This window comes from Vombatus ursinus, unplaced genomic scaffold (assembly GCF_900497805.2).
Source record: "Vombatus ursinus unplaced genomic scaffold, bare-nosed wombat genome assembly UNPS02014601.1, whole genome shotgun sequence".
Lineage (NCBI taxonomy): Eukaryota > Metazoa > Chordata > Mammalia > Diprotodontia > Vombatidae > Vombatus > Vombatus ursinus.
In genome coordinates, this window is record NW_020954379.1 from 301,873 (window position 1) to 315,948 (window position 14,076).

Here is a 14,076-nt window from a genome sequence, read left to right on the forward strand (position 1 = left end):
CTTTATTTTTTAATGAGTAAGTCTCATTCAATGATCTCTATAGTCCATTCTAACACTATGTCTTATGATCCTTTATGACCCAAATAGTCAACTATTCTAACACTTTAACAAAACAGGAATCCCCTGCAATACTCTAAACAAAGGAGTTATCCATGTTTACTTTATTTCAGGACCATTTTTCCTGTTGACCATGCCCATAGAATTTCCTCATTCATATCTCAACAGAAAACATAAAAGCTGCCAACAGACATACGGGTTGTACTTCCTTATCAAAAAATATGTAGGAAAAAGGAGGCACTTTAGCACCCAAATGTTTTATCTTCACAGCACTAGATTATTGGGAACATCTAAGAGAATAGCAGAACTAATTGCATAAGTGGAAGTCACAAATAGCTTTGAGATCTACAGAAGCAAAAAAAAAATCTACTTACAAATGGATTTGTCTAGAAGTCAAGTGGACTAAGCCTTTGAGAGGTAGTGAACTCCTTATCAATGTAGGTCTTCAAAGAGATGCTGACCACCTATCAGAGAACTTTAGAGTGGATTCAGTATTTCCTTATGCACTGAACCAGATAGATAAGTCGCCTTCTATCTCTGAGATTCTATGATATAATTAATGTTTTCATATTTCCATCTAGATGCTTGGTACCATGTAAATATTGAACCAGGTATAGTGGAATACAACTGTAGTCATAGTAACTAGAGAGGCTGAGACTGATGGATTTCTTAAGCTGGGCAGTTCTGAGGTTCAGTGGGCTAAACTAGTTCGGTATCTACACGAAGTTCAGCATTAAAATGGTGGTCAGGGGTCCACCAGGATGCCTAAAAAGGGGTGAGACAGCCCAAGTCAAAAACAGTAAGTCTCACTTGCTAATCAGGGTGGGATCAACCCATGAGTAACCACTGTACTTCCAGCTAGGGTATGATAAGGACACATCATCTTTTTTTAAAAAAATCAGGTAGATACAGGCCCTCAAGACAATGGTACCTTGAGATTTTTATCAATTTATCCATAAGTATCAATATTTGACTAATACGTGGTTGGTGGAGTTGTGAATCAGTCCAAATATTCTAGAAAGCAATTTGGAGTTTTGCTATTTTTTTAAAAAGTGACTAAAATGTCCATATTTTTGACACAGAAGTGCCACTGCTAAGCATATACCTTAAGCAGCTTGTGACAAAAAAAGAAATCCCCATAAACACCAAAATAATCGTAGCAGTGATTTTTGTAGTATAAAAGAACTGGAAACAGAGATGCCCATCATCTAGGAGATTAGCTAAACAAATTATAGGGCAGTAATTGAATGTAATGTAATATTGTCATTGTTCGGTCATCTCGGTTACATCCAACTCTTCATGATCCCGTGGACTCCTAACCCAGGGGTTTTCTTAGCAAAGATACCAGAGTGGTTGGACTTTGCCTTCTTCAGTGGCAAAAGTGAGTAAGGGACTTGCCCAAGGTCGGGCAGTTAGGAAGTTTCTAAGGCTGGATTTAAACTCAGGTCTTCCTGACTCCAAGCCTAGCACTCTATTCACTGCACCATCCAGCTCCCCCGACATAATATTACTAAGTAATAAGAAATGATGAATGTGAAGAATTTGGAGAAAAAGGGGGAAATTTGTCATGGGGAAAACATGTATGACGTAGTAAAGAGTAAATAAGTCAAATAGGAAAACAACGTATACAATGACTATAACAGGGCAAAGAGAATTTTTTTAATGCCATGAGTGACCAAGATTGGTGTCAGAGAAGGGATGAGGAAATAGAATTCCTTCTCCTTCTTTACAGAGAGTATATGGCTATGAAAAACTGTCTAAACTATAAGCAATGGTGGATATATTGGGTGAGTCTGTTGACTGGCTTTTTTCTCCTCTTTAAATTTAATCTTTATTATAAGGGATGGCTCCTTGGGTAAGGGAGTACAGCTATATTCAGAAATAAAAATGATAATATCAGATATTAGTCAAAGCAAGATTTTTTGAAAAGTATCTTTGCCTAGAATGTGTGAGCGCTCTCAATTAGCCGTAAAAGTCAGGAAATTTCTGAGCTTCATGACAGTCTTTCAATGCTTATTGTGTATAAGAGTGCATATTAAAAATTCTGGAGTATGTGACAGAAATAATAACATGTACCTCCCACTTTATGAAGTGCTTTCACAGATATCTTATTTGATCTTTGCAAGAGCCACAAGGTAAGTAGAATGAACCAGGTATATTATATTTTATTTTTTAACATTATTGAATCTTTTGTTTTTTTACCACCCACTTTTTCTAGTGATCCTTCCTCTACTCTCCTTTCAGAAAACTTTAAAACAAGTAATAAAAGAGGGGGGAAGGGAAGTGGTCAGCAGTACAAGCCAACCAAATTCAACATTACATGTAATTTCCCATCTAATTCCTCTCATCTTTGCCAAGAGGTGCCTATAGCATCTTGCAAAAAAGCCACTAATCTCCCTCTCCCTCTCTCTCTCTCTCTCTCTCTCTCTCTCTCTCTCTCTCTCTCTCTATCTCTCTCTCCCCCTCTCTCTGTGTATATATATATATATATATATATATATATATATATATACATATAAAACACACAGTAAATGTTTTTTGAGTGATTATTTGACTGTCTAAGGCAGCACACATTTTTCCCCTTACTCCATTAATATTGGAACTATTCTGCCGGAGTTTGAGAGGCAATGCTTCTTTTTTCACTTAATGGGTCTAAATTCATTTGATTCCACTAGATCTAGTCAGTCTTTGAGTTTATTCAGAAGAATAGAGAGTAAGGGAGAACAAGAGTGATGTTCAGATTTGATGTACTTCACCCCAGTAAGACACTACGAGGAGAAATAGTTCATCTGTGTAATTTCAGAAACACATTCCATTAGCCTCCTAGAATATCTTTAAAATTGGCTTGTGAAAACAAAACCAATGCAACCAAGATTAGAAGGAAAGCAGGAACAATATAAAACATTTGGGAGTCTACCTGCCAAGAGAAACCCGGGAACTATATGAACATAATTACAAAACACTTTTCACACAAATAAAGTCAGATCTAAATAATTGGAAAATATCAGTTGCTCATAGGTAGACTGAGATAATATAATAAAAATGACAATTTGACCTAAATTAATTTACTTATTCAGTGCCATACCAATCAAACTGCCAAAACTTATTTTATAGAGCTAGAAAAAATAATAACAAAATTCATCTGGAAGAACGAAAGGTCAAGAATATAAAGGGAATTAATGAAAAGAAATACAAGGGAAGGTAGCCTAGCCATATAAGGTCTTAAATTGTATTATAAAGCAGCAATCATCAAAACTATTTGGTACTGGCTAGTAAATAGAGTGGTGGATCAGTGGAATAAGTTAGGGACACAAGACACAGTAGTCAATGATTATAGTAATCTACTGTTTGATAAACTCAAAGACTCTAAATTCAGGGATAAGAAATCACTATTTGACAAAAACTGCTGGGAAAACTAGAGCAGAAACTAAACATAGACCAACATCTTACACTCTATACCAAGATAAGGCCAAAATGAATATGTGATTTAGACATGAAGGGTGATACCATAAGCAAATTAGGAGAGCAAGGAATAGTTTATCTGTCAGAGCTATAGAAAAGGGATGAATTTGTGACCAAATAGTAGATAGAGAACATTATGAAATGCAATATGGATAATTTTGAATATATGTTATATTATATATACACATATAATATTTATAATATATAATATTTAAAAGGGTTTTGCACAAAGTCAATGCAACCACGACTAGAAGGGAAGCAGAAAGCTGGAAAATAATTTTCACACCTAGTGTCTCTAATAAAGGTCTCACTTCTAAAATATATAGAGAACTGAGTCAAATTTGTGAGAATGCAAGTCATTCCCCAGTTGATAAGTGGTCAAAGAATATGAACAAGCAGTTTCCAAATGAAGAAATTAAAGCTACCTATAGTCACGTGAAAAAAAATGTTCTAAATCACTTTATTAGAGAAAAACAAATCAAAACAACTCTTAGATACCACATTACACCTTTCAGATTGGCTAACATGACAAAACAGGAAAATTATAAATGTTGGAGAAGATGTGGTAAAATTGAAACACTAATGCATTGTTGGTGAAATTGTGAACTGATCCAAACATGCTGCAGAGCAATTTGGAACTGTGCCAAAGGACCATAAAATGGTGCATACCCTTTGATCTACTAACATACTGCTTCATCTGTGCCCCAAAGAGATCATAAAAAGGGGAAAGGACCTACATGTATAAAAATATTTATAGCAGCTCTTTTTGTGGTGTCAAAGAATTGGAAATCAAGGGGATGTCCATCAATTGGGGAATGGCTAAAAGAGTTGTGGTATATGAATACAATGGAATACTATTGTTCTATAAGAAATGATGAGCAGGATTTCAGACAAACCTAGAAAGACTTACAGGGACTGATGTTGAGTGAAGTGAGCAGAACCAGAACATTGTACACAGTAACAGTAACATTGTGCGATGATCAACTATAATAGACTTTGTTCTTCTCAGCAATGCAATGATCCAAGATGATTCCAAGAGACTCATGATGGAAAATGCTATCAACATCCAGAGAAAGAACTATGGAGTCCAAATGCAGATCGAAGCATACTATTTTCACCTGTTTTTGTTTTTTGTTTTTTTTTTCTTTTTCATGGTTTTCCCCCTTTAGTTCTGATTCTTCTTTCACCACATGACTAATGTGGAAATATGTTTAACATGATTATAGATGTATAACCTATATCAGATTGCTGTCTTGGGGAAAGGAGAGGGAAGGAAATAAAATTTGGAGCTCAAAATCTTACAAAGATGAATGTTGAAAACTATCTTTATGTGTTATTGGAAAAAAGCAAAACACTATTAATTTTTTTTAATTGACTTGTGAACAAGATTTTATTTCCATGTGGGTTTCAGGTGTTCTCACCTATCCCATTATCCTTTTAATTGAAGCCAAACTTTCTTATTGAAATATTTATACCCCACTAAAGATAAGAGAAATCAATCATTTTAATAACTATTTATTAAGAAGCTGCTATATGCAAGACACTGAAAGGGTCTGAGAATACAAAGACAAAAATGAAATAGTCTCTGACTCAATAATTTTACATTCTACTGGATACCCAGGGCATTGTATGGTGTATTTACTATATTTGGTTAAGATATTATCCATCTCAGTCACCATCAAGAAACATGGAGTGCTGAATGGAACACGAGACTTGAATTCAGAAATAACTAGGTTCAAACTCTACCCCAGACAATCACTAGCAGTGTGACCTTTGACATATTTCTTAATTTATCTGGGTTTCAACTTTTTTCATCAGTGAAATGAGAGGATTGGATGTGTGGGGCACTGTTTTAGGAGTTAAAATGTCTCCAAGAGCAAAGTCAGGCCGATTGCTAATCCTTTTCAGTCTCCATGATGGCAATAACTACTTAGACAATCCAGGCATCATTTGATAAAAAATCCAAGGACCAGTTATGAAAGGAAAGAAAAACTAGGGCCAGTAAAGACGTTTTTGGTGAAATTAGAAATATAAACAATGTCAATGTTCTCCGAAGTGTCAGATTCAAGGGAGGATGAGAATATATTTCTAGTTTCATGAGATGTTTTATTTAAAATTCTCTTGTTACAATGACATCCCTAAAATATCCAGTTCAACATCATCATATCCAGAAGGCAAAGATAGGTCACTTTCTTCCACAGGAAGCTCATTGATGTCCACAAGATGAGGCACCAAGCCTGAAATTTTAACGAGAGATTGATTACCCTATGATACTCTTCACAATAAGAATAACTAAGAAGAGGAAACTGCCTCTATTCTTCCAGGTAGTCAATAACTTCCCTTGGTTCTAAACAAATACTGGTACCACACTAGTGAAAAAATAAAACTATTCTAGAACAAGAAAAGAATTTGCTTTGAAAAGATTTTCAGGAGCTATGGTACAGTGGAAAGAAGGCTAGATTTGCAGTGGGAGAAACCTGAGTGTGAATATCCCACATTTTTTAGGCCTTTCATCTCCAAGTATAACAAACTAAAGATGATCTTATGATTTTTTTTTTAATATTCCTAGACTAGGAGGCAGGTAGGTGGCACAGTGGATAGAGCACTAGCCCTGAAGTCAGGAGGACCTGAGTTCAAATCTAGCCTCAGACCAAACATTTGACACTTACTAGCTGTGTGACCCTGGGCAAGTCACTTAACCCCAATTGTCTAAAAAAAAAAATATTCCTAGACTAGAAAAATTACTGCTGATCACAATTGGTGTTTTACAAATATATACATATATTACACATAAACTATGTATACACACACACACATATATATGTATATATATGCTAGCATGTATATTGTACATATTTCCTTTTTTCTCTTTCTAGTCAATCCCTCTGCTCCAAGTTATTTTTCTCCATGATCTCATGATTTCCAGAAATTGCATACGTTAATGCTTTTGTTCTTCATTCTCTTCCCTTCCTTTTCCCATTTCCCTCTTTTCTTTTCTCTTAGTTTTTAGTTCTTTTATTCTTCTTATTCTCTCCACCCATTTTTCTTTCCTTCCCTTCTATAATTTGATTTCTCCATTTCCCCATTCCATTTCTGTGACACCTATATCCTTTCCCCCACCCTTCTCTTTTCACTTTGCTCAATTTCCCTTCATCTATATCCTTTTCAAGTCTTTGCTAACCCATTCCTGTTCCTCCCTCTGACTGCCAGTGTCAGAGATTACTGATGAGATCATCAAAAGAGAGTGGGCTATAGGAAGGGGACACAAGCTTGGGTGCAGGACGCAAAACAACTTTTTGGAAAGCTGTGTGGAATGCTGTTTCTTCTGATGTAGTCAGTTGACCTCTTCAAAGGTGAGGCCAGAAGAAATACATCTTGACGAGGCTGCCCCACAACTTGGGAACACACTAAGCATGTCCCTTGAACTCTGGGACAGCTTAGTAATAATGAGGTTGCTGACCGTTCTCCAATTTCTACTGCTGATGGTCAAATTCTTCCTTCTCAGCAGTCTGGTCCTTATCCAGCAAGTTGATTATTTCATTACATTTGTCAAGGATCATCTGTTTGTCTTCATCATTAGTTCTGCCTTGAAGTTTCTCATCTTTTAATGTAGCCTTCATGTGGAAAGCACAAGATTCAAGTGAATTCTAGGAAAGCACCTTGTTTCTCTGCTTCTCATCTTCAGTCTTGTGTCTCTCAGCTTCTTGAACCATACTCAATGTCTTCCTTCCTCCAATGTCATTCATGATGGTGATCTTATTCTTTTTGTCTGTGAGCTTATCATTGGAAGACACATTAAGGATGCCTTTTGCATTTGACAATTACCCCCTTGAGGTAAGGAGAATTCCTATTAGTTCAAACTCGCCAAGCATGTTGTCATCCTTTATCACTGCCTCTCTCACCTTCATAAACCTGAATAAGCACACTAGGCTTGCTGTCTGAGTAGGTGGTAATGTTTGTGTCTGCTTGGTAGGGATAGTGGTATTGCATTTGATCACAACTGTCATTACTCCACCACCAGTTTCAAAACCAAAAGAAAACATCCAAAAACAGCAAATCCTAAACTTTCTCAGATTAAGCCCCAAACAAGATTGCAGCCTGGACAACTGCACTGTGGACAACAGTCCTATCAGGATTGATATTATTGTTGAGTTCCTTGTCATTCAAGAAATTTTGTAGAAGTTTCTCAGTCTTGGGGATATGAGTGGGACCTCCCACCCTGGGTCATGAATCTATGATTTATCAAGTTTGGCATCCTCGGGGCCTTTTTCCTGGATCCAACGTACCATGGAAGAGGTCAGCATTCAGTTCTTCAAAGTAAGCATGGTGATGGAAGTATAGCATTATATCCGTTCATAAAGGGAGTATCTCAATATAGGCCTGGGTACTAGAAAACAGGATATGATTTACATGTTCACAAGTGGTGCTCAGTCAGTGGACAGCTCTCTTTTTTCTCACTGATAGCCTTATTGTGCTTTTGCTTACACTCAGCAATGAAATGATTGACTATGAAGTTGTCAAAGTGCTCCCCACCCAAGTGAGTGTCCTCACCCATGGTCTTGACTTCAAAGATACCCCATCTTCAATGATTTGGAATGAATACATCTAAGGTGCCATCTCCAAAGTCAAAGATCAGCACATTTCTCTCAACGCCAACATTTTTGTCCAAGTCATAAGAAGCAGCAGCAGCAATTGGCTCACTGATGATTTGGAACACTTTGACAACAGTGATTGTTCCAGCATATTTGGTGACCTGGTGTTGGGAATCACTAAAGTAGGCAGGTATTGTGATGATAGCAATTGTAGTAGTCTTCCTAAGGGAAGCTTTAGCCATTTCTTTTATTTTTGTCAAGGCCATAGAAGATACTTCTTCTGGAGAGAAATTTTTATCTCTTCTTTGTACTACACTGGGAACTTGGGCCTGCCTGCATAATTCACCACCATGAAAAGCCATTGTTTCATGTCTGACCATAAAACTGCATCATCCAATCTGTGACCAATCAGACATTTGGCATCAAAGAATATGTTGGTGGGGTTCAATGAAACTTGATTCTTTGTAGCATCCCCAATTAAATATTTTGTTTGATGAAGGAGACATAGTTTGGGGTGGTCCTATTTCCTCAGTCATTAGCAATGAATTCCACTCTCCCACGTGGGAATACTCCAGCACAAGATCAATGCCACCTTTACGTTCTTTCAACACTGTTGCTGGAGTGTTGTAGTCAATGCTGACTGATATGAAGTAAGAAAGCCTGCTGAGTAAGACCCCAGGTTGCCTCATTTTAAAGAGATGTGTATGATATAGACTTTCTGGGACCAGATTGTCCGGGTTTCCTTTCCTAGGGCAATCTAGGACAGAAAGGCACAATGATAGAAAACCTAAGGACAAAAGCTATCAACTTAAAAGGTGAAATGAGTGGAAGACAATCTCATCCGAGGTGAAAAAAAGGTGGCTTTCATGTAATAATGAGAAAAGGCTGGAAATATGAACAGGTATATTATCATTTTTTTTAAAAACCCTCCAAATTCATCCTTTACTAAAAGGTTTGTAGTGATAGAGCATCCTCAAAATAAATGGCAGTGGGAGTTTTGACTGTTAAAAGAGTGAGTCTATGGTTTCCCCACTCTCTATGGATCTAAGCAGGTATCAGAACTTCCTTATATATGCAAGAAAGGAAAATGGGAATAAGAGCTGAAATATGAAGACCTGAGGAAGTGACAGCTTTCTCCTCTTCCTCGTCTCCATCATCTTCTTTCTCAGTCAGATATTTCTCACTTTCTTCAATATCATCATATTCTTCTCCTGACAGACTGATATCTTCCTCTTCTACCTCTTCATATTTGTCCCCCACTTCAAGGTCCTCATAGATGCCTTCAGTGAAATGATTCTGACTTGTCCTGGAAACTGGAAAGGGAAGACATGAGTGAAAATGGAACTGATTAATCTTCACCGTATGTTAGTTTTATTTAAAAATAATTTCCATACCTACTCTGTTCTGGGTTCATTGACTTGTGAAACAAAAAGTTATTTCTCACATCAATATAAATTATTTTTCTTCAGATTAAGCCTATCCCTGCTATTCAAATACAAGAATGAGTCAAGAATGTCTCATGATATACTATGACCCTACTCTACATGAAACTTCGTACACCTAATGAGGTGGACTACATTCATCTACAAGAAGGTTAAAAAAAAAAGTTTTAGTATATCTAGAAACATAAATATTAGAAGGGACCACACGTTCACCTGTACGATCTAGCACCCAAAGAAGAAAGATTCTCAACCAGGAGTGAGGAACCTGAGGCCTCGAGGCCACATGTGGCCCAATAGGTCCTCAAGTGTGGCCCTTTGACTGAATCCAAACTTCACAGAAGAAATCCTTTTATTCAGGGGATTTGTTCTGTGAAGTTTGGATTCAGTCAAAGGGCCATAGCTGAGGACCTAGAAAGCCACATGTGGCCTCAGGGCCACAGGTTCCCCACCCCTGTTGTTAACTTTTTGTGCATCATGGAATCTGTTGGTAGTTTAAAGAAGCCTATGGACTCCTTTCTCAGAAAAATGTTTTTAGATGCATAGGATTATAGATCGGGACCAAATATACTGAAATCAAGCTATCAGAATATAAAAGAAAGAGCTCATCAACCTCAGATTAATAATTCCAGCAAATACAGGAATACGTTCTCCAATGTTCCTGAGAGATGGCCACCCAACTTTCATTTGATTACAAGGTAGCTATGTGGCACAGTGGATAAAGCACTGGGCTTGGAGTCCGGAAGAACTGATTTTATGTCCAGCATCAGACGCTTGCTAGCTGTGAAAACTTGGGCAAGTCACTTAATCCCTGTTTGCCTCAGTTTCCTTAATTGTAAAATGGGGATAATAATAACACCTGCCTCCAGGGGCTATTATGAGAATCACATAAATAATATTTGTAAATTGCTTAACATAGTCTCTTAACATGGCACATAATTGACACTATAGAATCAGTATTACTTGTTCACTTGTAGTAACATAGAATTCATTCCTCCGGGAGGTGATTCATTTTGCTGTTGACTGATTCCACTGGTAGAAAGTTTTCCAATGTAGTTAAACTGAAATCCACTTTCCTTCAATTTTACTGACTGGTCCTACTTCTCTCCTGAACCAAAAAGAATAGATCTAATCCTGCTTTCATAGTATCATCCTTCAAATAGTTGAAGACAGTTATGTTTCTCATAATTCCTCTCTTCTCCAGGGTAAACAACCCAGTTCTTTCAATCATCCCTCATAGGGCATAGTTTCCAGCCCCTTTTCTTTCCATCCTGATCACGCTCTTTCCAGATTCATTTTAGTCCATCAGAGTGTGCTATTTCCTAAAATACGGTGCCCAGAACTGAAAACAATACATTTTATATTTTCTGACCAGCACAGGATACAACACAAATAACTACAAATATGGGGAATTATATCTGCAGAACCACTTTAAATAATCTTTGAAAAATCTAGAAAAGTGCAGGAGATGCCAAATTGACAGGAAATGGACAAATGTCTATTTTGAAAAGGACAGATTCCAAGCTAATAAGCATGATGCATTTTAGAAAGCAAAGCAAAACAATACACTGTGAACATGTAAAAAAAAAATGCATGATCACTAAGTGACAAGATGGGTTGACTAAGAAAAAATCCTGGGAGATGAACTATTTCCTCTTCTGAAAAAATGTGGCCTGGTTCAAGGTGGGTGATGTTGTTATCCTTATTTTACAGTTGAGGAAACTGAAGCAAATAGGTTAAAGTGGCTTGCCATGGGTCACACAGGTAGTAATTGTCTGAGGCCATTTTTAAACTCATGTCTTCCTGACTCCAGCCTCAGCACGTAATCCACAATGCTACCTAGGACCATGCTAAATACTACACACAGTATAAATACACTCCCAAATATATTTGGTGAGTAATTGTATCCAGCCTACAAACACCTTGGAGCATATATTTACTTAGAGATTGTTTGCCCCTGGCCATTACTTTCCTTAAGATTTAGATATTGAAAGAACTAAAATTCTGATAATTTATCAGATACTTGGTAGAATTGTCTGGATATAGAACTCATGATGAAGCTTTATAATAATGTCATTTTCTATTTATAACATAAGACCCTAGCTAGTGAAACTGAGTCATCTCATGTAACTGAAATTAGAGAACTGATTCTTCATATTAATGGTGTTCACAACACAGACACAGGGGGCTAGTGACTTGAATTCTTTACTGCCATGAGGAAGATAGCAGACAGGAAATAAATAAGGCCATCTGCACTTAGCCAAAGTCACATTGCTATGCATTCACAATCTATGGGAGGTACCTTCCAAAAACAGAAAGACAATGAGTACAGAGATGTAAACAAACAAAAGTAAACATTTACATAAACAAAGCTGAAGGAACTTGTCAGTAGCCATTGAGCTAGGTAGTGCAGTAGTTAGAGTGCCAAGCCTGGAGTCAGAAAGACTCCTTTTCCTGAGTTCAAATTTGGCCTCAGACACTTACTAGATGTATGACCTTGGGTAAGTCACTTAACCCTGTTTGCCTCCGTTTCCTCATCTGTAAAATGAGCTGGAGAAGGAAATGGCAAACCATTCCAGTATCTTTGCTGAGAAAACCCCAAATGGATTCATGAAGAGTGGGAAACAACTGAACAATAAGAACAAAAAGTAAAGCCATCATTAGATTCCTCTGATACAGGTGATGTGATCTCTACACATTTCTCTCAACCTCTGTTTGCCAAATATTAATTGTTGCATGATGAGATGTGTAATTTAACAAGATCTTGTGATCCAAGGTATTCTCCACATGTGTTGTGTTAAAAGTCTTCCCTTCTTGACCTGCTATATGAGTTTTTGTGTCTTCCTTTGAGATCTATCAAGCTGGGATTGCCTTGAGGAGGCATGTCTTGTCTTTGCTACCTCAGAGAGTGGAGACTTCTGGTCTGCTCATCTCCGTCTGTATTTGGGCAGCAAGAAAGAACAGGGAACTACCATGAGCACCTTCGATTGCTTAAAGTCAGCAGACTCAGCTGAGCATGAGTCTCAAAATTGACTGACAAAGCTTTTGGCTGTGTCTGGCTCTCATGTTTCCCCTACCAGTGCTCTCTGGGAACTACACCTAATAAAGGGGACAGCACCCTAAAAGAAGGTTCTATTTAATGAAACCACCCAGAACGCGAGGAATGTGTATTCCACAGCATCTACAGATTATGTCAGACATGCTAACCCTGCCTTAGATTGGGGAGAGTGAGATCAATGATTTACATGCAGAATAAAGACTATGAGGTATAGATTCTGCAGAGGGACCGCACTGAAAAAGTATGTTGTTGAAAATATTTTCAATCAGTGTCTCTCAATCTATGAGCCGCTGACTCCTGGGAGTTATTTCAAGGGGGCTTGGAACCCAGAAGCACACAAAGTATTATTTTTTTGATCTTTATTTAACTCCAGCTAAGTATACATCAAGATTGAATGTAATAAATAAGTAAATGCTTTCAATACCTGGATGTTTTTCATTTATATGTATTCTTTTTCAAATGTATACATATTACAGAGGTTAACAAGATATAAATTAATTTAACCTGTTGCTCAATCCATGGTATATTATAGATAATTATATACATCTCTCAAATGTATATAAATGTTATAGAAATTAACAAAATACAAATTAAGTTAAGCAGTTACTTAGTTCATAGTAGTCTTGTCATGAAGGATTTTCACTACCACCAGATGACAGTCCAGTTATTATCATGTGGGAATACACTATGTTTTCGTCTAATATTTGAAACAGCTGACAAGTTATCAAAAGATTATGGGCTATTGAGCTGGAAGGAGCCTATATCGCTGAATTAAACTCTTTCATTTTAAACATGTGGAAACTGATGCTCACAATGCATCAGGTAATGATTATCTCATTTCCCTTAAAAATTTTGGCCTTCTATTCTTCCAATGAATATCATTTAATTTTGTCTAGCTCTACAAAGCAACCTTTCAACATTCAATAATTTGACTGATTATATGTGTGTGTGTATATATAATACATCTATACATATATAAAAGTAATTATTACTACATTGAAACGGCCCAACAATGAACCCTATGTATTTTCCAATAATTAAAGTCTTGCTATATTACTGTAAAGAAAAATTCAGAGTTGTACTTAAGTAATTCTTTCTTCCCTCTATTCATCTTGGATTTGTCAGTAATATTTAGAAAGGTACCTGATTTTGTAAATTTGTTTTTTATCTTAGTACTTTGGTGAAGCTATTATTTTTTTATTATTAATGAACGTCTGAAATTCTCTAAGTAAGTCATAATATTAGTTGTAAATAGAGATAACTTTGCTCCACTTTACCTATGTTTATGCCCCAAATTTCTTCCTGGAGTCAGGAAGACCTGAGTTCAAATCTGGCCTCAGATACTCACTATCTGTGTGACTCTGGGCAAGTCACTTACCCTCTGTCCATCTCCTTATCTGCAGAATTGGAAAAATAATAGTCCCTACTCCCAAGGGTTATTGTGAAGATCAAATGAGGTAATAGTTGT

General features: G+C 36.9%; 1 protein-coding gene across 3 annotated transcripts in view; it reads right to left on the reverse strand.

Annotated features, from left to right (window-relative positions):
* Positions 1–5,141: 5,141 nt before the first annotated feature.
* LOC114042576 (scavenger receptor cysteine-rich domain-containing protein SCART1-like) overlaps positions 5,142–14,076 on the reverse strand; it is a 53,071-nt gene continuing 44,136 nt past the window's right edge. For all 3 annotated transcript variants that reach the window (XM_027861261.1, XM_027861260.1, XM_027861259.1), the window contains 2 exons: positions 9,227–9,424; positions 5,142–5,756 (listed from right to left, as the gene is read on the reverse strand). In XM_027861261.1, the coding sequence (XP_027717062.1) occupies positions 5,644–5,756; positions 9,227–9,424 (311 nt within the window). In that variant the 3' untranslated portion in view covers positions 5,142–5,643. The remainder of the gene's footprint in view (positions 5,757–9,226; positions 9,425–14,076) is intronic.